At 55.0% G+C, this 26,297-nt stretch overlaps 1 protein-coding gene across 1 annotated transcript in view; it reads left to right on the forward strand.

Annotated features, from left to right (window-relative positions):
• Positions 1-26,297, forward strand: part of LOC121282430 (voltage-dependent L-type calcium channel subunit alpha-1S-like) — a 746,261-nt gene that overhangs the window by 654,453 nt on the left and 65,511 nt on the right. Inside the window, exons 39-40 of the mRNA XM_041196142.1 lie at positions 713-841; positions 5,215-5,450. Of these exons, the coding sequence (XP_041052076.1) occupies positions 713-841; positions 5,215-5,450 (365 nt within the window). The remainder of the gene's footprint in view (positions 1-712; positions 842-5,214; positions 5,451-26,297) is intronic.

The raw sequence follows: 26,297 nt of genomic DNA on the forward strand, positions 1-26,297 counted from the left end.
GGTTTCAATGGGAGAGTTGGGGGATTAGAGGATGGGTTTCAATAGGAGAGTTGGGGGATTAGAGGATGGGTTTCAATAGGAGAGTTGGGGGATTAGAGGATGGGTTTCAATGGGAGAGTTGGGGGATTAGAGGATGGGTTTCAATGGGAGAGTTGGGGGATTAGAGGATGGGTTTCAATGGGAGAGTTGGGGGATTAGAGGATGCTGAGACTCCATAAGGGCGTAGGGGGATGAGGATGCTGAGACTCCATAAGGGCGTAGGGGGATGAGGATGCTGAGACTCCATAAGGGCGTAGGGGGATGAGGATGCTGAGACTCCAAAAGGCCGTAGGGGGATGAGGATGCTGAGACTCCATAAGGCCGTAGGGGGATGAGGATGCTGAGACTCCATAAGGGCGTAGGGGGATGAGGATGCTGAGACTCCATAAGGGCGTAGGGGGATGAGGATGCTGAGACTCCATAAGGGCGTTGGGGGATGAGGATGCTGAGACTCCATAAGGGCGTAGGGGGATGAGGATGCTGAGACTCCATAAGGGCGTAGGGGGATGAGGATGCTGAGACTCCATAAGGGCATAGGGGGATGAGGATGATGAGACTCCATAAGGGCGTTGGGGGATGAGGATGATGAGATTCACTGGGAGAACTTAGGAATTAGAGAGATGTCTGAAGAGCATTATGTGGTATTTGACCTTTCATTCTGCTCCCTTGTTAGGCTGGATTGCGCAGTATTGAGGAGGAGGTTGGCGATAATCTCCATCGAACAGTATCTGGAGAACTGCCAGCTGAGGAGGAAGGAGACCGAACAATGGAGGACGGTGGCTTGGATGAAACAATTTACAGGGTGGGTCATTCTATGGAACTTCACAGAATCACACAGTACAGAAGAGGTCCTTCGGCCCATTGAGTCTGCACTGAAATGTGAGAAACACCTGACCTACCTACCTAATCCCATTTACCAGTACTTGGCCCATAGCCTTGAATATTATGACATGCTAAGTGCTCATCCAGGTACGTTTTAAAGGATGTGAGGCAACCCGCCTCCACCACCCTCCCAAGCAGCGCATTTCAGACCGTCACCACCCTCTGGGCAAAAAGGTTCTTCCTCACATCCCCCCTAAACCTCCTGCCCCTCACCTTGAAGTTATATCCCCTTGTGACTGACCCTTTAACTAAGCTGCTCCCTATCTACCCTGTCCATGCCCCTCATAATCTTGTACACCTCGATCAGGTCGCCCCTCAGTCTTCTCTGCTTCAATGAAAACAGCCCAAGTCTATCCAACCTCTATTCATATATTAAATGTTTCATCCCAGGCAACATCCTGGTGAATCTCCTCTGCACCCCCTCCACTGCAATCACATCCTTCCTATAATGTGGCGAGCAGAACTGCATACAGTATTCCAGCTGTGGCCTCACCAAGGTTCTATACAACTCCAACATGACCTCCCTACTTTTGTAATCTATGCCGCGATTGATAAAGCCAAGTGTCCCATATGCCTTTTTCACCACCACCTCAAAAAATTCAACCAGATTTGTTAGGCATGATGTCCCTCTGACAAAGGCATGCTGACTTTCCCTGATCAAACCTTGCCTCTCCAAGTGGAGATAGATTCTCTCCTTCAGAATTTTCTCCAATAGTTTCCCTATCACTGACGTGAGACTCAATGGCCAAAAGTTCCCTGGCTTATCTCTACAACCCTTCTTAAATAGCGGAACAACATTAGCCATTCTCCAGTCCTCTGACACTTCCCCCGTGGCCAGAGAGGAATTAAAAATTTGGGTCAGAGCCCCTGCGATCTCCTCCCTTGCCTCCCTCAGCAGTCTGGGACACAAACCATCCAGACCTGGAGATTTGTCCACTGCCAACACCTCCAATATGTTATCACTCCCTATATCAATTTGCTCAAGAACCAAGCAGCCTCGCTCCCCGAGTTTAATATCTTCATCCTCATTCTCTTGGGTGAAGACGGATGTGAAGTTTTTGATCAACACTCTACCGATGTCCTCTGGCTCCACCCATAGATTGCCCCCTTGGTCCCTAATGGGCCCTACTCTCTCCCTGGTAAACCTCTTCCCATTGATATATTATCTTGGGATTTTCCCTACTTTTACCAGCAAGAGCTTTCTCATATCCCGTCTTTGCTCTCCTAATTGCTTTCTTATTCCTGCCTTATATTATGAAAACCTGCTCTCTCCCAGTTCAAAACATTTTTTTGCAACTTGTCTATTTCTTTGCTTAACAAGCTTAAATTGTACCATGTTGTGATCACTATCACTAAAATGCTCCCCCACCACCACCTCAGCCACCTGTCTGGCTTCATTCCCCAGAATTAGGTCCAGCACTGTGCAGTCCTTTGTTGGACCCTCTACATATTGACCTAAAATGTTCTCCTGTACACATTTCAAGAAATCCACTCCATCCAAGCCCTTAACATTATGTCTATCCCAATTAATGTTGGGAAAGTTGAAGTCACCTAACGTAATTGCCCTACTGTTAATGTTCTTACACACCTCCGCAAATTGTGCACATATTTGCCCCTCAATTTCCCACTGACTATCTAGGGATCTATAATAAACACCTAATAATGTGGCTGCCCCTTTTTTATTCTTAAGCTCTACCCACAAAGCTTCATCCGATGCCCCCTCCAAAATATCATCTCTCCTTACTGCTGTAACTGACTCCTTAGCTAATAATGCAATACCTCCTCCACTTTCACCCCCTCCCCGTCTTGCCTGAAGATTCTAAATCCCAGAATGTTGAGCTGCCAATCCTGCCCCTCCCTCAACCACGTCTCAGTGATAGCTACTGTGTCGCAATTCCACATATCAATCCTCACCCTTAACTCATCTGTTTTACCTGTAATACTCCTGGCATTAAAGTAGAGGCCATCCAGCCTTGCCTTACTCCCTTGAAACGTAATGCAGCTGTACTCCCTCTGACTTGATTGTTTTACTGTATTATGATGTGTCCCTATTCTGCTAACATTCTGTGTCCCCTCCCCCTGCCGAATTAGTTTAAACTCCTCCCAACAGCTCTAGCAAACCTGCCCGCAAGGATGTTAGTCCCGCTCTGGTTCAGATGTAGACTGTCCCGCTTGCACAGGTCCCACCTTCCCCAGAAACGGTTCCAGTGATCCAGGAATCTAAAATCCGCCCTCCTGCACCAACTCTTAAGCCACGTATTCATCCGCACTATTCTCCAATTTCTGAGCTCGCTAGCATGCGGCACTGGGAATAATCCAGAGATTACAACCCGAGAGGTCTTGCCTTTAAGTCTATTGCCTAACTACCTGAACTGTTGATGCAAGACCTCATCCCTCTTTCTACCTGTGTCATTGGTACAAACATGTACCATGACCTCTGTCACCCTCCCCCTTCAGGGTGCCCTGCAGCCGTTCAGTGACATCCTGGACACTGGCATCAGGAAGGTAACACACCATCCTAGAGTCACGTTGACGGCCACAGTAGCGCCTAGCTGTTCCCCTGACTATAGAATCCCCTATTACTATTGCTCTTCCCCTCTTCCTTTCCTGTACAGACAGGCTGCTAGTGATGCCAGAAGCTTGGCTCTGTCTGCACTCCCTGGGGGATCCAGCGCCCTCATCAGCCTCCAAAATGGAATACCGATTTGCGAGCAGGACCCCAGTGGACTCCTGGCTGTTTCTTTTGGACTGCCTGGTGGTCACCCATTCCCTTCCTTCCTCAAGTCCCTTCATCTGCGGTGTGACCATCTCTCTAAACGTGCCATCCATGATGCTCTCAGACTTGCGGATGCTCCAGAGTGTTCCCAGCTGCTGTTCCAGCTCTGAAACCTGAGCTTCCAGGAGCTGCAGCTGAACACACTTCCTGCACACAAGCTGGTCCAGGGCACTAGATATTTTCCCAGCTTCCCGCATGGAACATGAGGAGCACACCACAGCTTTGAGCTCTCCTGCCATGACTTATCCCTTTTAATTAAACCTTTTAAATCAATTACTTTAGGGTCCTTCTTTCCTGATCCTTGTTACTACAGAATATACAAACGATAAACCACAAAAAGACCTTAAACTATAAGCTGTAAAAATAATCAATAATTACCCGACCTTACCCACTACTTACCAGTCATTCCTTTCCCTTGTAGCCTCTACTGCTGCAGCAGGGCAAGACCACTCTCTGAAGATTTAAGAAGTTGGATAGCAAAGAAAAAATGCAAAGAGCACCTCTTCCCCTTTGAATTGAATTCCCACTGTGCACCAAATTGCCAATACCCACATTCACTCTGGCTGCGTCTCACTCAGGATGAGGTCTCTCCCTGTTCGTGTGCAAGTGTTGAAACTTTCCAGAGTGAAACCTTAGTGTCTGCTGAAGTTGATAACCATTCTCCGCTGAGGGCAGAATTTTGCCTTTGGCTGGCGGGCTCGGCGGGCGCAGGCGTCGGCCTTCAGAAAGCCGACCGCTGGCCACGACTCTGGTGTGCGCCCGCTGACCATACTATCATGGGACTGTATGTTAACGTCGGCATGCTCAGCCGAGGTCAATATGCGTCATTTTGCGCTCGAGCGGGTCAGGCATGCGCCTGCCCGCTGGGCAAAACTTTCTGCCCTGAGATTCTGGATATCCTATCAGATCAGGACTGAACATCCCAACTCACCAATCACGCCAACTGTGACCAAGTCATCATTGGTAATATTGGCAAATGTAGCTGTCATAGTAGCAGGAGTGACTCCATGACAGTCACTGTGAAAAGAATCATTGTAATGACAGTCACTGTAAAATGAAGTCATTGTGAAATGACAGTCGCTGTGAAATGGCTGTCGCTGTGGAATGACAGTCACTGTGACATGACAGTCATTGCCATGCAGAAGCCAAGCTGCTTAACTTGGGCAGTGTTAATTCATAATAAACATGGTGAGTCTATGGCCCTCATTTGTGAGCAATAACAAATTCTGAACAGTGATAGTGAGTAATAATGAAACCAAAACGTTCACAAGCGAACACAAGTGGTTCATGGCCCTCTCAATACGTACACAAAAAGTGAGCAATTGAGAGTCTATGACCTTGCTATATCTAACAGTGACTGCCATGTCCATTTATTTTGAATTGACTCAATGCGTAAAAACAGAAATAGGTTTGATTGTGGATTCAAATTTCCATTTCTGTCGGTAATATTTCATCTTCAACACAATTCAGTTGTCACTCAGTTCTTACAATCAGGTTTAAATCCTTTCATTTTGTAGAGAGCAGGAGGATTATTTGGCGAACAAGCTGACTCCTACCCAATGGATGGAAGTGGATCCTTTCAGCACCAGATCACGAGCCAGCGACCATTACAGTTCAGTAAATCAGATGGCGGAGCGGAGGAATCAGAAGGTCCACACAGCAGACCGACTGATTCACCATTCAACACAATCAACTTCTTCCCATCGATAGAACACGGAAACACAAATAACGCAAACAACACAGCACTGAGCAGGTAATGGTGCCACCCTCTCACACACGCTGGACCCCAGCCAAATCCCAACCCACTCACACACTGGACCCCTGCCAACTCGGCACCCATTCAGACACACTGGAACCCACCCAACTCCCCACCCTCTCACACACACTGTACTCTACCCAACTCCCCACTCTCTCTCACACAATGTACCCCAGGCATCTCCTCATCCTCTCACACACACTGTACCAAACCCAACTCCCCATCCTCTCTCACACACTGTACCACACCCAACTCCCCACCCTCTCACACATGATAACACACCCAACTCCCCACCCTCTCTCACACGATAACACACCCAACTTCCCACCCTCTCTCACACATGATAACACACCCAACTCCCCACCCTCTCTCACACGATAACACACCCAACTTCCCACCCTCTCTCACACGATAACACACCCAACTCCCCACCCTCTCTCACACACACTGTACCACACCCAACTCCCCACCCTATCTCACACACTGTACCACACCCAACTCCCCACCCTCTCTCACACACTGTACCACACCCAACTCCCCACCCTCTCACAGACACTGTACCCCATCCAACTCCCTACCCTCCGACACACTCTATACCCCAGGGAACTCCCCACCTTCTCACACACACTGTACCCAAGCACCTCCCTACCCTCCAACACATTCTGTACCCCAGGCATCTCCCTGCCCTTCTTCACACGAAAGACCCCACCCAATTCCACACCCTCTCTCACACACTGGAACCCACCCAATTCCACACCCTCTCTCACACACTGGACCACACCCAACTCCTCACCCTCTCACACATACTACTCCACCCAACTCCCCACTGTCTCTCACACACTGTAGCCCAGGCATCTCCCCACCTTCTCACACACTGTACCACAGGCATCTCCCCACCCTCTCACAGACACTGTAGCCTATCAAACTCCCTACCCTCCAACACACTCTGGACCCCAGACATCTCCCCACCCTCTCTCACACACTGGACCCCACCCAACTCCCCACCCCCTCTTACACACTGGACCCCACTCGACTCCCCATCCTCACTCACACACTTGACCCCACCCAACTTCGCACCCTCTCTCGCACACTGTACCGCACCCAAATCCACACCTTCTCTCTCACAATGTACCACACCCAACTCCCCACCCTCTCACACAGTACTGCACTAACTCATCACACTCACTCACACACTGTACCACACCCAACTCCCCACCCTCTGACACACACTGTACTCCGCCCAACTCCCCATTCTCTCTCACATACTGTACCCAAGGCACCTCCCCACCCTCTCTCACATGCTGGACCCCATCAAAATCCCTACCCTCCAACACACTCTGGACACCAGGCATCTCCCCATCCTCTCTCACACACTGTACCACACCCAATTACCCTCCCTCTCTCTCACACAATAACGCACCCAACTCGACACCCTCTATCACACACTGTACCACACCCAATTACTCTCCCTCTCTCTCACAATACCGCACCCAACTCGCCACACTTTCTCACACACTGTACCACATCCAGCTCCCCACCCTCTCACACACTGTACCCCACCCAACTCCCCACCCTCTCTCACACACTGTACCAAACCCAACTCCCTAACCTCTCTCATACACTGTACCACAACCAAATACCCACCTTCTCTCATACACTGTACCACACCCAACTCCCCACCCTCTCTCACACACTGTGTAGCACAACCAAATCCCCACTTTCTCTCACAGTGTACCACACCCAACTCACCACCCTCTCAGAAACATTGTACCACACACAACTCCCCACCATCTCTCATGCACAACATCCCAGGGATCTCCCCACCCTCTCTCGCACACTGGTCCCCAGCCTTCTCCCCAACCACTCTCACACACTGTACCCCATCCAAAACCTGACCCTGTGACACATTCTGTACCCCAGGGATCTCCCCACTTTCTCACACACTGAACCCCAGGCAACACCCCACCATCTCCCACACACTGGACGCCACCCAACTCCACATCCTCTCTTGCACAATGGACCCCTGCCAACCACCCACCCATTCAGACACACCCACCCAACTCCTTACCCTCTCACACACATTGTACCCCAGGCATCTCCCCACCCTCTCTCACTCACGGGACCCTATCCAATTTCCTACCCTCCGACACCCTCTGTACCCCAGGCATCTCACACCTTTTTACACACGCTGCACCCGAGGCATCACCCTACACTCCAACACACTGTGTCCTCCAGGCATCTCCCCACCCTTTCTCACACATGACAAATTATCCAACTCCCCACCCTCTCCCACACACTGGAGCCCACCAAACTCCACACACTATCTCTCAAACTGGAGTCCACCAAACTCTGCACCCCCTCTCACACCGAACCCCACCCAACTCCCCACCCTCTAACACACACTGGACCCCACACAACTCCCCACCCTCTCCCACACACTGGATCCCACCCAACCCCCCACCGTCTCTCACACACTGGATCCCACCCAACTCCCCACCGTCTCTCACACACTGCACCCCACCAACTCCCCACCCTCTCACACACACTGGACTCCACCTAACTCCCCACACTCACACACACTGGACCCCAACCAACTCCCCACCCTTTCCCTCACATTGGACCGCAAACAACTCCCGACTCTCTCACACACATTGTACTCCACCCAACTCCCCACCCTCTCCCACAAAATGGACCCCACCCAACTCCCCTCCCTCACTTACACTGTACGACACACAGCCCCCCACCCTCTGACACACACTGTACCACACCCAATTCCCCACCCTCTCTCGTGCACTATACCCCAGGGATCTCATCACCCTCTCTCACACGCTGGACCCCATGCTTCTCCCCACCCACTCTCTCACACTGTACCCCATCCAACTCTTGACCCTCCGACACACTCTGTACCCCAGGGATCTCCCCACCATCTCACACACTCTGTACCCCAGGCAAAACCCCACCCTCTCCCTCACTCTAGACCTACCCAACTCCCCACCCAAGTCCCTAACCTCTCTCATACACTATATCACAACCAAATACCCACCCTCTTGCACACACTGTACACCACACAACTCTCCCCCCCATCTCTCACACTGTACCCCAAGCATCTCCCCACCCTTTCTCACACACAAGAAATTATCCAACTCCCCACCCTCTCACACACACTGCACCCCACCCAAATGCCCATCCTCTGACACTGTACCACACCCAACTCCCCACATACTTTCTCACACAATGGACCCCACTCAACACCCCACCCTCTAGCACACACTGTACCCCACCCAACTCCCCACCCTCTCTCACACACCGTACCACACCCAACTACCCTCCCTCTCTCACAAACAATACCGCACCCAATTCCCCACGCTCTATCTCACACTGTACCACACCCAACTCCCCACATACTTTCTCACACAATGGACCCCGCTCAACACCCCACCCTCTAGCACACACTGTACCCCACCCAACTTCCCACCCACTCTCGCACACTGTACCCCACCCAACTCCCCACCCTCTCTCACCCACCGTACCACAACCAACTACCCTCCCTCTCTCACAAACAATACCGCACCCAACTCCCCACGCTCTATCTCACACTGTACCTCACCCAACTCCCCACCCTCTCACACACACTGGACCCCACACAACTCCCCACCCTCTCCCACACACTGGACCTGACCACACTCCCCACCCTCTCTCACACACTGGACTCCACCCAACTCCCCACCCTCTCCCACACACTGGATCCCACCGAACTCCCCACCCTCTCTCACACACTGTACTCCACCTAACTCCCCATCCTCTCTCGCATACTGTACCCCAGGCATCTCCCCACCTTCTCACATACACTGTATCTCAGGCATCTCCCCATCCTTTATCACACACTAGTCCCCACCAACTTCCTCACCCTGTCTCACACACTGAACCACACCCAACTCACAACCCTCTCACACACTGTACTCCACCCAACTCCCAACAGTCTCTCTCACACAGTACCCTAGGCATCTCCCCACCCTGTCTCTCACACCGGATCGCATCAAACTCCCTAGCCTCGGACATACTCTGTACTCGAGGCTTCTCCCCACCTTTTAACAGACACAATACCCCAGGCACCTACACACCCTCAAACACGCATTATCCCCAGGTATATCCCCACCCTGAAAAACACATTGTACCCTAGTCATCTCCCCACCCTCTCTCACACACTGGACCCCACCCAACGTTACACACTCTCTCGAACACTGTACCACACCCAAATCCCCATCCTCTCTCACACACCATAACACACACAATTCCCCAGCCTCACTCACACACTATGCCCCAGGGATCACCCACCCTCTCTCACACACTGGACTCCGGGCTTCTCCCCACACTCTCTCACACACTGTACCCCTTCCAACTCCCCACTCTCCGATACACCCTGCACCCCAGGCAACTCCCCACCTTCTCACACACACTATACCCCAGGCATCTACCCATCCTCTCTCACTCATGGGACCCTATCCACCTCCCTACCCTCCGACACGCTCTGTACCCCAGGCATCTCCCCCCCAACTTTCACACATACAGCACCCAAGGCATCTGCCTACACTCCAACACACTGTGTACCCACCCTTTCTCACACACGAGAAATTGTACAACGCCCCACCCTCTCCCACAAACTGGAGCCCACCAAACTCGGCACCCCCTCTCACACTGGACCCCACCCAACTCCCCACCCTCTCACACACACTGGACCCCATCCAATTCCCCATCCTCTCACACACACTAAACCCCACCCAACTCCTCACCCTCTCACACACACTGGACCCCATCCAACTCCCCATCCTCTCACACACACTAAACCCCACCCAACTCCTCACCCTCTCACACACGCTGTACTCCACCCAACTCCCCATCCTCACTCTCACACTGTAACTGAGGCATCTCCCCACCCTCTCAAACATACTGTACCCCATCAAACTCCCTACCATCCAACATACTCTGGACCCCAGGCACCTCCCCACCCTCTCTCACGCACTGTACCCCAGGAATCTCCCCACGCTCCAACACACTCTGTACCCCAGGCATCTCCCCACCCTTTCTCACACACGAGTAATTATCCAATTCGCCACCCTCTCCCACACACTGGACCCCACCCAACTCCAGACCCTATCTCACCAAGTGGAGCCCACCAAACCCTGCCCCCCCTCTCACACTGGAGCCCACCAAACACCCCATTCTCTAACACACACTGGACCCCACACAACTCCACACCCTCTCACACACACTGGACCCCACCTAACTCCCCATCCTCTCACACACACTGGACCCCAACCAGCTCTCCACCCTTTCACACATACTGGACCGCAAACAACACCTGACCCTCTCACACACATTGTACTCCACCCAACTCCCCACCCTCTCCCACACAATGGACCACACCCAACTCCACACCCTCTGACACACTGTACCACACCCAACTCCCCACATTCTCTCACACAATGGACCCCACTCAACACCCCACCCTCTATCGCCCACTTGACCGCACCCAACTTCCCACCCTCTCTCGCACACTGTATGCCTCCCAACTCCCCATCCTCTCTCACACACTGTACCACACCCCACACCCCACCCTCTCTCTCACACTGCCACATGGATTCCCCCACCCTCTCTCACACACTGGACCCCAGGCTTCTCCCCAGCCGCTCTCTCACACTGGACCCCACCCAACTCCCCAGCCTCTCTCACACACTGGACCGCACCCAATTTCCCACCCTCTCACACACTGTACGACACACAACCCCCCACCCTCTCACACACACTGTATCACATCCAACTCTGCACCCTCTCTCACGCACTATACGCCAGAGATCTCCACGCCCCCTCTTACACGCTGGACCCCTGGCTTCTCCCCACCCACTCTCACACAGTGTACCCCATCCAACTCTTGACCCTCCGACACACTCTGTACCCCAGAGATCTCCCCACCTTCTCACACACACTGTACCCCAGGCAAATCCCCACCCTTCCTCACACTCTAGACCCATCCAACTCTCCACCCTCTCCCACACACTGCACCCCACCCAACTCCACATCCTCTCTCGCACACCGGACCGCACCCAACTCCCCACAATCTCACACACACTGGACCCCTGCCAACTCCCCATCCAGTCAGACATCCTGGAACTCCCCACCCTCTTACACACTCTGTACACCACCCAACTCCCCACCCTCTATCACACACCGTACCCCAAGCTTCTCCCTACGCTCCAACACACTCTGTACCCCAGGCATCTCACACACGAGAAATTATCCAACTCCCCACCCTCTCCCACACACTGGACCCCACACAACTCCCCACCCTCTCCCACACACCGGACCCCACACAACTCCCCACCCTCTCCCACACACTGGACTCCAACCAACTCCCCACCCTCTCACACACACTGGATCCCACCCAACTCCCCACCCTCTCACACACACTGGACTCCAACCAACTCCCCACCCTCTCACACACACTGCACTGCAACCAACTCCCCACCCTCTCACACACACTGTACCCCACCCAACTCCCCACCCTCTGACACACTGTACCACACCCAAATCCCCACAGTTCTCACACAATGGACCCCAGTCAACACGCAACCCTCTCTCGCACACTGGACCCCACCAAACCCTACACCCTATCTCACAAACTGGTCCCCACCAATCTCTGCACCCCTCTCACACTGGACACTACCCAACTCTCCACCCTCTAACACATACTGGACCCCACACAACTACCCACCATCTCACATACACTGGACCGCAAACAACTCCCCACCCTCTCTCAAACACTGTACCACACGCAGCTCCCCCTCTCTCACACACTTTACCACACCCAACTCCCCACCCTCTCTCACGCACTATGCCCCAGGGATTTCCCCATCCTCTCTCACACACTGGTCCTCAGGCTTCTACCCAGCCGCTCTCGCACACTGGACTCCACCCAATTTCCCACCCTCTCTCGCACACTGTACCCTATCCAACTCCCCAAACTCTCTCACACACTGTACGACACACAACCCCCCACCCTCTCACTCACACTGTACCACACCCAACTCCGCACCCTCTCTCACGCACTATACCCCAGGGATTTCCACACCCCCTCTCACACGCTGGACCCCATGCTTCTCCCCACCCACTCTCACACACTACCCCAGGCAAATCCCCACCCTACCTCACACACTTTACCACACCCAACTACCCACCCTCTGACACACTGTACCACACCCAACTCCCCACGCTCTCTCGCGCAGTGGACCCCACTCAACACCCCATCCTCTATCGTACACTTGACCCCAACCAAATTCCCACCCTCTCATGCAAACTGTAACCCACCCAACTCCCCAACCTCTCTCACACACCATACCACACCCAACTACCCTCCCCCTCTCTCAAACAATACCATAACCAACTCCCCACCCTCTCTCTCACACTATGTCCCAGGCTTCTCCCCAGCCTCTCTTACACACTGGACCCCACCCAACTCCACAGCCTCTCTCACACAATGGACCCCACCCAACTTCCCACCCTCTCTCGCACACTGAACCCCACACAACTCCCCACCCTATCTCACAAACTGGAGCCCACCAAACCCTGCACCCCCTCTCACACTGGACATCACCCAACTGCCCACCCTCTCACACACACTGGACCCCACCTAACTCAGCAGCCTCTCACACACATTGGACCCCAACCAACTCCCGACCCTCTCACACACATTGGACTGCAACCAACTCCCCACGCTCTCATACACGCTATACTCCACCCAACGCCCCACCCTCTCCCACACACTGGACCCTACCCAACTCACCACCGTCTCTCACACACTGCACCCCACCAATTCCCCATCTTCTCACACACACTGGACCCCACCAAAATCCCCAACATCTCACACACACTGTACTCCACCCAACTCCCCACCCTCTCACACACACTGTACTCCACCCAACTCCGAACCGTCTCTCACACATTGTACCCTAGGCATCACCCCACCCTCACTCTCACACTGGACCCCATCCAACTCCCTACCCTCCGACACACACTGTACCCCAGGGCAAATCCCCATCCTTCCTCACACTCTAGACCCACCCAACTCTCCACCCTCTCCCACACACTGCACCCCATCCAACTCCACACCCTCTCACACACACTGGACCCCTGCCAACACCCAATCCACACAGACACACTGGAGCCCACCCTACTCCCCACCCTCTTACACACACTGTACACCACCCAACTCCCCCCCTCTCTCACACATGGGACCTGATCCAACTTCCGAAACTCTCTCACACACTGTACCCCAGGCATCTCACACATGAGAAATTTTCCAACACCGCACCCTCTCCCACACACTGGACCCCACCCAACTCCACACCCTATCTCACAACCTGGAGCCCACCAAACTCTGCACCCCCTCTCACACTGGACCTCACCCAACTCCCCACCCTCTCACACACACTAGACCCCACCTAACTCCCCACCCTCTCCCACACACTGGACCCCACCTAACTCCCCACCCTCTCACACACACTGGACTCCAACCAACTCCCCACCCTCTCACACACACTGGACTGCAACCAACTCCCCACCCTCTCACACACACTGGACTGCAACCAACTCCCCACCCTCTCACACACACTGGACTGCAACCAACTCCCCACCCTCTCGCACACATTATATTCCACCCAACTCCCCACCCTCTCACACACACTAGACCCCACCCAACTCCCCCCGTCTCTCTCACACTGCACCCCACCAACTCCCCGTCCTCTCACACACACTGTACTCCACCCAACTCACCATCCTGTCTCGCATACTGTATCTCAGGCATCTCCCCACCCTTTAGCACATACTGAACCACACCCAACTCCCAACCCTCTCACACACTGTACTCCAACCAACTCTGAAGCGTCTCTCACACACTGTAACCTAGGCAACTCCCCACCCTCTCTCTCACACTGGGCCCCATCCAACTCCCTACCCTCCGACACACTCTGTACTCCCCACCTTCTCACAGACATAGTACCCCAGGCAACTACCCAACCTCAAACATGTATTGTACACCAGGCATCTCCCCACCCTGAAAGACACATTGTACTCTAGGCATCTCCCCACCCTCTCACACACACTGTACCCCATCAAACTCCCTACCCTCCAACACACTCTGCACCCCAGGCATCTCCCCACCCTCTCTCACACACTGGACCTCACCTAACACCCCACCCGCTCTCACACACTGGACCCCACTCAACTCCCCATCCTCACTCGCACACTTTACCCCACCCAACGTCACACCCTCTCTCGCGCACTGTACCACACCCAAATTCCCACCCACTCTCACACACCGTAACACCCACAATTCCCCACCCTCACTCACACACTGTTCCGCACACAACTCCCACCCATCTGACACACTGTACCACACCCAACTCCCCACCCTCTCTCTCACACTATGCCCCAGGGATCTCCCCACCCTCTCTCACACACTGTACCCCATCCAACTCCCCACTCTCCGACACACTCTGTACCCCAGGCAACTCCCCACCTTATCACACACACTGTACCCCAGGCATCTCCCTACGCTGCAACACCCTGTGTACCCACTCTTTCTCACACACGAGAAATTATCTAACGCCCCACCCTCTCCCACACACTGGACCCCACCAAACTCCACACCCTATCTCACAAACTGGACCCCACCAATCTCTGCACCTCCTCTCACACTGGACACTACCCAACTCTCCACCCTCTAATACATACTGGACCCCACACAACTCTCCACCCTCTCTCACACACTGGACACCAACCAACTCCCCACCCTCTCACACACACTGGACCGCAAACAACTCCCCACCCTCTCACACACACTGCACCCCACCCAAATCCCCATCTCCTCTCGCACACTGTACCGCACCCAACTCCCCACCCTCACACACACTGTACTGCACCCAACTCCCCACCCTCTGACACTGTACCACACCCAAATCCCCACAGTCTCTCACACAATGGACCCCAGTCAACACCCCACTCTCTCTCGCACACTGTACCCCACCCAACTCCCACACACTGGACCCCTCCAAACTCCACACCCTATCTCACAAACTGGACCCCACCAAACTCTGCACCCCCTCTCACACTTGACCCCACCCAACTCCCCACCCTCTCACACACACTGGACCCCACACAACTCCCCACCCTCTCACACACACTGTACCCCATCCAACTCCCTACCCACCGACACTATCTGTACCCCAGGCATCTCCCCACCTTCTCACATACACTGTACCTCAGGCATCTCCCCATCATTTCTCACACATTAGATCCGACCCACTTCCCCAGCCTGTCTCATACACTGAACCACACCCAACTCCCAAAACTCTCTCACACTGTACTCCACCCAACTCCCCACCGTCTCTCACACACTGTACCCCAGAAATCACCCCACCCTCTCTCACACACTATACCCCATCCAACACCATACCCTCCGACACACTCTGTACCCCAGGCATCTCCCCACCTTCTCACACACACTGTACCCCAGGCACCTCCCCACTCTCAAACACACATTGTACCCTAGGCATCTCCCCACCCTCTCTCACATACTGTACCCCATCAAACTCCCTACCCTCCAACACACTCTGGACCCCAGGCATCTCCCCACCTTCTCTCACACTCTGGACCCCACCCAATTCCCCACCCTCTCTAACATACTGGACCCCATTCAACTCTCCACCCTGACTTGCACACTGTACCACACCCAACTCCCCAGCCTCTCTCACACACTGTACCGCACTAAACTCCTCACCCTCACTCACACACTGGACCACACCCAACTCCACACCTTCTCACAAACATTGTACCACGCCCAACTCCCCATCCTATCTCACACACCATGCCCCAGGGAACTCCCCACCCTCTCTCACACACTGGACCCGAGGTTTCTGTCCACCCTCTCTCACACACAATACCCCATCCAACTACCTACCCTCCGACACACTCTGCGCCCCAGGGATCTCCCCACCATCTCACACACACTGTACCCCAGGCATCTCCCCATCCTCCATCACACTCTGTACCCCAGGTATCTCCCCACCCTTCCTCACACAATAGATCCCACCCAACTCCATCCCGTCTCTCACACCCTGTACCACAACCAACTCCCCACCCTCTCTCACACACTGGACCCGAGACTTCTCCCCACGCTCTCTCATACAATGTAACCCAAACAACTCCCTATCCTTTGACACAATCTTTACCTCAGGGATGTCCCCCGCTTCTCTCACACTCTGTATCTCAGCGATCACCCCACCATCTCTCTCACACTATGCCCCAGGCATCTCCCCACCCTCCAACACATTCTGTACCCCAGGCATCTCCCCAGCCTTTAACACACGTTGGACCTGAGGCATCTCCCCACCCTCCAACACATATTGTACCCCAGGCATCTCCCCATCCTCTCACACAGACTGTACCCCACACAACTTCCCACCCTCTCCCGCACACTGTACCCCACCCAACTCCCCACCCTCTCTCACACTGTACCACACCCAACTCACAACACTCTCACACTCGGTACCACACCCAACCCCCCACCCTCTCACACACACTATACCACACCCAACTCCCCACCCTCTCTCTCATACTGTACCACACCCAACTCCCCACCCTCTCTCACATTCTGTACCTCAACCAAAGCCCCACCTTCTCTCACACACTGTACCACACCCAACTCGTCACCCTCGCACACACACTGTACTCCACCCGACTCCCCATCCTCTCTCACACACTGTACCCAAGGCATCTCCCCAGCCTCTCTCTCACTGGACCCCACTTAACTCCCCACCCTCTCTCACACACTGGACCCCACCCAACTCCATACCATATCTCACAAACTGGAGCCCACCCAACTCCCCACCCTCTCACATGCACTGGACCCCACCTAACTCCCCACTCTCTCACACACACTGGACCCCAACCAGCTCCCCACCCTTTCACACACACTGGACTGCAAACAACTCCCGACCCTCTCACACACATTGTACTCCACCCAACTCCCCAACCTCTCCCACAAAATGGACCCCACCCGACTCCCCACCCTCTCACACACTATACCACACCCAGCTCCCCACCCTCTCACGCACACTGTACCCCACCCAACGTTCCCCCTGTCTCTCACTGTTCCCCAGGGATTTCCCCACCCTCTCTCACACACTGGACCCCAGGCTTCTCCCCACCCTCTCTCACGCACTGCACCCCACCCAACTCCCCTGCCTCTCTCACATGCTGGACCCCACACAACTTACCACCCTCTATCACACACTGGACCCCACCCTACTCCACACCCTCTCTCTCAAACTGGAGCCCACCAAACCATGCACCCCCTCTCACACTGGACCCCACCCTCTCCCACACACTGGGCCCGACCTAACTCCCCACCCTCTCTCACACACTGGACCCCAACCAACTCCCCACCCTCTCACACACATCGTACTCCACCCAACTCCCCACCCTCTCCCACACACTGGACCACATCCAACTCCCCAACCTCTCTCACACACACTGGACCCCACTGAACTCCCCATCCTCTCTCTCACACTACCCGAGGCATCTCCCCACCCTCTCACACTGTACCCCATCAAACTCCCTACCCTCCAACACAGTCTGTACCCCAGGCATCTCCCCACCCTCTTTCACACACTGGACCCCACCCAACACCCCACCCTATCTCACACACTGTACTCCATGCATCTCCCTACGCTGCAACACACTCTCTACCCCAGGCATCTCCCCACCCTTTCTCACACACGACATATTATCCAACTCCCCACCCTCTCCCACACACTGTACCACAGCCAGCTCCCGCCCACTCACACACTGTACCACACCCAACTCCCCACCCTCTCTCTCTCTCTCTCTCTCTCTCTCTCTCTCTCTCTCTCTCTCTCTCTCTCACACTATTCCCCAGGGATTTCCCCACCCTCTCTCACACACCGGATCACCAGGCTTCTCCCCAGCCTCTCTCACACACTGGACCCCACCCAACTCCCCAGACTCTTTCACCTGCTGGACCCAACCCAACTCCCCACCCTCTCCCACACACTGGACCCCACCCTACTCCCCACTCTCTCCCACACACTGGACCCCACCCTACTCCACACCCTCTCTCACAAACTGGAGCCCACCAAACCCTACACCCCCTCTCACACTGGACCCGACACAACCCCCACCTTCTCACACACGCTGGACCCCACACAACTCCCTATCCTCTCTCTCACACCGTAACAAACATAACTCCCCAGCCTCTCTCACACACTCTACCGCACTAAACTCCCCACCCTCTCTCACACACTATGCCCCAGGGATCACCTACCCTCTCTCACACACTAGACCCCGGGCTTCTCCCCACACTCTCTCACACACTGTACCCCATCCAACTCCCCAGTCTCCAACACTCTCTGCACCCCAGGCAACTCCCCACCTTCTCACACACACTGTACCCCATGCATCTCCCCATCCTCTCTCACTCACGGGAACCTATCCAACTCCCTACCCTCCGACACACTCTGTACCCCAGGCCTCTCCCCCCTTTTCATACACACAGCACCCAAGGCATCTGCCTACACTCCAACACACTGTGTCCCCACTCTTTCTCACACATGAGAAATTATCCAACGCCCCACCCTCTCCCACACACTGGACCCCACACAACTCTCAACCCTCTCACACACACTGGATCCCAACCAACTCCCCACCCTCTCACACACACTGGGCCGCAAACAACTCCCCACCCTCTCTCACACACTGTACCCGAGGCATCTCCCCACCCTCTCTCACACTGGATCCCACTTAACTCCCCACCCTCTCTCACACAATCTACCCCAGACATCTCCCCACCCTTTCTTACATGAGTAATTATCCAACTCCCCACCCTCTCCCACACACTCGACCCCACCCAACTCCACACCCTATCTCTCAAACTGGAGCCCACCAAATCCTGCACCCCCTCTCACACTGGACCCCACCCAACTCCTCACCCTCTAACACACACTGGACCCCACACAACTGCCCACCCTCTCACACGCACTGGAACCCAACCAGCTCCCCACCCTTTCTCACACACTGGACCGCAAACAACACCCGACCCTCTCACACACATTGTACTCCACCCAACTCCCCACCCTCTCCCAGAAAATGGAACCCACCCAACTCCCCACCCTCACTCACACACTGCACTCCACCCAAATCCCCAGCTCTCTCAAACACTGTACCACACCCAACTCCCCACACTCTCTCACACAATGGACCCCACTCAACACCCCACCCTCTATTGCACACTTGACCCCACCCAATTCTCCCCCTCTCTCTCACACAGTTCCCCAGGGATTTCCCCACCCTCTCTCACACAATGGACCCCACCCAACTCCCCAGCCTCTCTCACACGCTGGACCCCACCCAACTTACCACCCTCTCCCACACACTGGACCTTACCATACTCCACATCGTCTCTCACAAACTGGAGCCCACCAAACCCACCAAAGCCTTCACCCACACTGGACCCCACCCAACTCCCCACCCTCTCACACACATTGGACCCCACTTAACTTCCCACCCTCTCACACACATTGTACTCCACCCAGCTCCCCACCCTCTCCCACACACTGGACCACATCCAACTCCCCAATCTCTCTCACACGCACTGGACCCCACCGACTCGTCACTCTCTCCACCCAACTCCCCATCCTCTCTCACACACTGTACCCCAGCCAACTCCCGACCCTCTCTTGCACACTGTACCACACCCAAATCCCCACCCTCTCTCGCACACCGTAACACACACAATTCCCCCGCATCTCTCACACACTGTACTGCACTAATCTCCCCACCCTCACTCACACACTGTGCCCCAGGCATCTCCCCACCCTCTCTCTCACACACTGTACCCCAGGCATCTGCCTACGCTGCAACACACTCTCTACCCCAGGCATCTCCCCACCCTTTCTCACACAATAGACCCCACCCAAATCCCCACCCTCTCCCACACACTGTACCACACCCAGCTCCCCGCCTCTCACACACTGTACCACACCCAACTCCTCTCTCTCTCTCTCTCTCTCTCTCTCTCTCTCTCTCTCTCTCTCTCTCTCTCTCCTCTCCTCTCTCTCTCTCTCTCTCTCTCTCTCTCTCTCTCTCTCTCACTATTCTCCAGGGATTTCCCCACCCTCTCTCACACACTGGACCCCAGGCTTCTCCCCAGCCTCTCTCACACACTGGACCCCACTGAACTCCCCAGGTTCTCTCACCTGCTGCACCCAACCCAATTCCCCACGCTCTCCCACACACTTGACTCCAGCCAGTTCCCCCCCACTCGTACACTGGACCCCACCCAACTCCCCACCCTCTCCCAAACACTGGACCCCACCCAACTCCCCACCCTCTGCCACATACTGGACCCCACCCTACTCCACACACTCTCTCACAAACTGGAGCCCACCAAACCCTGCACCCCCTCTCACACTGGACCCCAAAAAACTCCCCACCATCTCTCACACGCTGGACCCCACACAACTCTCCACCCTCTCTCACACACCGTAACACACCCAATTCCACACCATCTGACACACTACCACACCCAACTCCCCACCCTCTCTCACACACTATGCTCCAGCGATCTCCCCACCCTCTCTAACACACTGGACTCCAGGCTTCTCCCCACACTCTCACACACACTGTACCCCATCCAACTCCCCACTCTCCAACACACTCTGCACCCCAGGCAACTCCCCACCTTCTCACACACACTATACCCCAGGCATCTCCCCATCCTCTCTCACTCACGGGAACCTATCCAACTCCCTACCCTCCGACACACTCTATACCCCAGGCATCTCCCCCCTTTTCACACACACAGCACCCCAGGCATCTGCCTACACTCCAACACACTGTGTCCCCACTCTTTCTCACACATGAGAAATTATCCAACCCCCCACCCTCTCCAACTCATTGGAACCCACCCAACTCCACACCCTCTCTCACACAATATACCACACCCAACTCCCGGACCTCCTTAATACACTATGCCCATGCAATCTCCCCACCCTTCCTCACACACTGGACCCGAGGCTTCTCCCCAAACTCTCTCATACAATGTACCCCATACAACTCACTACCCTCTGACACACTCTGCACCCCTGGGGTCTCCACACCTACTCTCACACTCTGTTCCGCAGGGATCACCACACCTTCTCTCACACACTGTGCCCCAGGCATCACCAGACTCCAACACACTCTGTACCCCAGGCATCTCCGCACCTTCTCACAGACACTGTACCCCAGGCACCTGCCCACCCTCAAACACACATTGCACCCTAGACATCTCCCCACCCACTCACACATAGTGTACCCCATCAAACTCCTTACGCTCCAACACACTCTGGACCCCAGGCATCTCCTCACCCTCTCTCACACACTGGAACCCACCCAACACCGCACCCTCTCTCGCACACTATACCGCACCCAAATCCCCAGCCTCTCTAACACACTGTACCACACACAACTCCCCAGCCTCTCTCACACACTGTACTGCACTAAACTCCCCACCCTCACTCACACACTATACCAGACCCAACTCCCCACCCTCTCTCACACACACTTCCCCAGGTTTCTGCCCACCCTCTCTCACACACTCTACCCCATCCAACTCCCTACCCTCCGACACACTCTGCACTCCAGAGATCTCCCCACCTTCTCACACACACTGAACCCCAGGCATCTCCCCACCCTCCAACACACTCTGTACCCCAGGTATCTCCCCACCCTTCCTCACACAATAGACCTTACCCAACACCTCACCCTCTCCCACACCCTGGAACCCACCCAACTCCACACCCTCTCTCCCACACTGTACCACAACCAACTCCCCACCCTCTCTCACACATTGGACCCGAGACTTCTCCTCATGCTCTCTCATACAATGTACCCCAACCAACTCCCTACCCTCTGACACACTCTGTGCCCCAGGCATCTCACCACCCTCCAACACATTCTGTACCCCAGGCATCTTCCCAGCCTTAAACACACATTGGACCCGAGTCATCTCCTCACCCTCAAACACATATTGTACCCCAGGCATCTCCCCATCCTCTCACACACACTTGACTCCACCCAACTTCCCAACCTCTCTCGTGCGCCGTACCACACTCAACTACCTTCCCTCTCTCTCTCACAATACCACACCCAACCCCCCACCCTCTCACACACACTGTACCACACCCAACTCTCCACCATCTCTCACGCACTACAACCCAGTGATCTCCCCACCCTCAAACACACACTGTACCCCAGGCAACTCCCCACCCTCTCTCACATACTGCATCTCAACCAAAGCCCCCGTTCTCTGACACACTGTACCAGGACTAACTCCTAAACCTCTCACATGTTGTACCACACCCAACCCCCCCCACCCTCTCTCACACACTGTACCACACCCAGCTCCCCACCCTCTCACACACTGTACCCCCCCCAACTCCCAACCCTCTCTTATACACTGTACCAAACCAAACTCCCCACCCTCTCTCACACTGGATCCCACTTTACTCCCCACCCTCTCTCACACAATGTACCCCAGGCATCTCCCCACCCTTTCTCACACACGAGTAATTATTCAACTCCCCACCCTCTCCCACACACTCGACCCCACCCAACTCCACACTCTATCTCACAAACTGGAGCACACCAAACCCTGCAACCCCTCTCACACTTGACCCCACCCACCTCCTCACCCTCTAACACACACTGGACCCCACACAACTGCCCACCCTCTCACACGCACTGGACCCCACCTAACTTCCCACTCTCTCACAAACACTGGAACCCAACCAGCTCCCCACCCTTTCTCACAAAGTGGACCGCAAACAACTCCCAACCCTCTCACACACATTGTACTCCACCCAACCCCCCCCCTCCCAGAAAATGCAACCCACCCAACTCCCCACCCTCACTCACACACTGCACTCCACCCAAATCCCCAGCTCTCTCAAACACTGTACCACACCCAACTCCCCACCCTCTGACACACTGTACCACACCCAACTCTCCACACTCTCTCACACAATGGACCCCACTCAACACCCCACCCTCTATCGCACACTTGACCCCACCCAACTCTCCCCCTCTCTCTCACACAGTTCCCCAGGGATTTCCCCACCCTCTCTCACACACTGGACCCCACCCAACTCCCCACCCTTCCCACACACTGGACCCCATCCAACTCCCCACCCTCTCACACACACTGGACCCCAACCAACTCCCCACCCTCTCACACACACTGGACCCCTTACAACTCCCCACCCTCTCACACACACTGGACCCCTTACAACTCCCCACCCTCTCACACACACTGGACCCCAATCAACTCCTCACCCTCACTCACACACTATGCCCTAGGGATCACCCAGCCTCTCTTTCACACTGGACTCCAGGCTTCTCCCCACACTCTCTCACACACTGTACCCCATCCAACTCCCCAGTCTCCAACACACTCTGCACCCCAGGCAACTCCCCACCTTCTCACACACAATGTACCCCATGCATCTCCCCATCCTCTCTCACTCACGGGAACCTATCCAACTCCCTACCCTCCGACACACTCTGTACCCCAGGCCTCTCCCCCCTTTTCATACACACAGCACCCAAGGCATCTGCCTATGCTCCAACACACTGTGTCCCCACTCTTTCTCATACATGGGAAATTATCCAACTCCCCACCCTCTAACAGACACTGTACTCCACCCAACTCCCCATCCTCTCTCACACACTGTACCCGAGGCATCTCCCCACCCTCTCTCACACTGGATCCCACTTAACTCCCCACCCTCTCTCACACAATCTACCCCAGACATCTCCCCACCCTTTCTTACATGAGTAATTATCCAACTCCCCACCCTCTCCCACACACTCGACCCCACCCAACTCCACACCCTATCTCTCAAACTGGAGCCCACCAAATCCTGCACCCCCTCTCACACTGGACCCCACCCAACTCCTCACCCTCTAACACACACTGGACCCCACACAACTGCCCACCCTCTCACACGCACTGGAACCCAACCAGCTCCCCACCCTTTCTCACACACTGGACCGCAAACAACACCCGACCCTCTCACACACATTGTACTCCACCCAACTCCCCACCCTCTCCCAGAAAATGGAACCCACCCAACTCCCCACCCTCACTCACACACTGCACTCCATCCAAATCCCCAGCTCTCTCAAACACTGTACCACACCCAACTCCCCACACTCTCTCACACAATGGACCCCACTCAACACCCCACCCTCTATTGCACACTTGACCCCACCCAATTCTCCCCCTCTCTCTCACACAGTTCCCCAGGGATTTCCCCACCCTCTCTCACACAATGGACCCCACCCAACTCCCCAGCCTCTCTCACACGCTGGACCCCACCCAACTTACCACCCTCTCCCACACACTGGACCTCACCATACTCCACATCGTCTCTCACAAACTGGAGCCCACCAAACCCACCAAAGCCTTCACCCACACTGGACCCCACCCAACTCCCCACCCTCTCACACACATTGGACCCCACTTAACTTCCCACCCTCTCACACACATTGTACTCCACCCAGCTCCCCACCCTCTCCCACACACTGGACCACATCCAACTCCCCAATCTCTCTCACACGCACTGGACCCCACCGACTCGTCACTCTCTCCACCCAACTCCCCATCCTCTCTCACACACTGTACCCCAGCCAACTCCTGACCCTCTCTTGCACACTGTACCACACCCAAATCCCCACCCTCTCTCGCACACCGTAACACACATAATTCCCCCGCATCTCTCACACACTGTACTGCACTAATCTCCCCACCCTCACTCACACACTGTGCCCCAGGCATCTCCCCACCCTCTCTCTCACACACTGTACCCCAGGCATCTGCCTACGCTGCAACACACTCTCTACCCCAGGCATCTCCCCACCCTTTCTCACACAATAGACCCCACCCAAATCCCCACCCTCTCCCACACACTGTACCACACCCAGCTCCCCGCCTCTCACACACTGTACCACACCCAACTCCTCTCTCTCTCTCTCTCTCTCTCTCTCTCTCTCTCTCTCTCTCTCTCCCTCCCTCTCTCTCTCTCTCTCTCTCTCTCTCTCTCTCTCTCTCTCTCTCTCTCTCTCTCTCTCTCTCTCTCTCACTATTCTCCAGGGATTTCCCCACCCTCTCTCACACACTGGACCCCAGGCTTCTCCCCAGCCTCTCTCACACACTGGACCCCACTGAACTCCCCAGGTTCTCTCACCTGCTGCACCCAACCCAATTCCCCACGCTCTCCCACACACTTGACTCCAGCCAGTTCCCCCCCACTCGTACACTGGACCCCACCCAACTCCCCACCCTCTCCCAAACACTGGACCCCACCCAACTCCCCACCCTCTGCCACATACTGGACCCCACCCTACTCCACACACTCTCTCACAAACTGGAGCCCACCAAACCCTGCACCCCCTCTCACACTGGACCCCAAAAAACTCCCCACCATCTCTCACACGCTGGACCCCACACAACTCTCCACCCTCTCTCACACACCGTAACACACCCAATTCCACACCATCTGACACACTACCACACCCAACTCCCCACCCTCTCTCACACACTATGCTCCAGCGATCTCCCCACCCTCTCTAACACACTGGACTCCAGGCTTCTCCCCACACTCTCACACACACTGTACCCCATCCAACTCCCCACTCTCCAACACACTCTGCACCCCAGGCAACTCCCCACCT

Source organism: Carcharodon carcharias, chromosome 9 (assembly GCF_017639515.1).
Source record: "Carcharodon carcharias isolate sCarCar2 chromosome 9, sCarCar2.pri, whole genome shotgun sequence".
Classification (NCBI taxonomy): Eukaryota; Metazoa; Chordata; class Chondrichthyes; order Lamniformes; family Lamnidae; genus Carcharodon; species Carcharodon carcharias.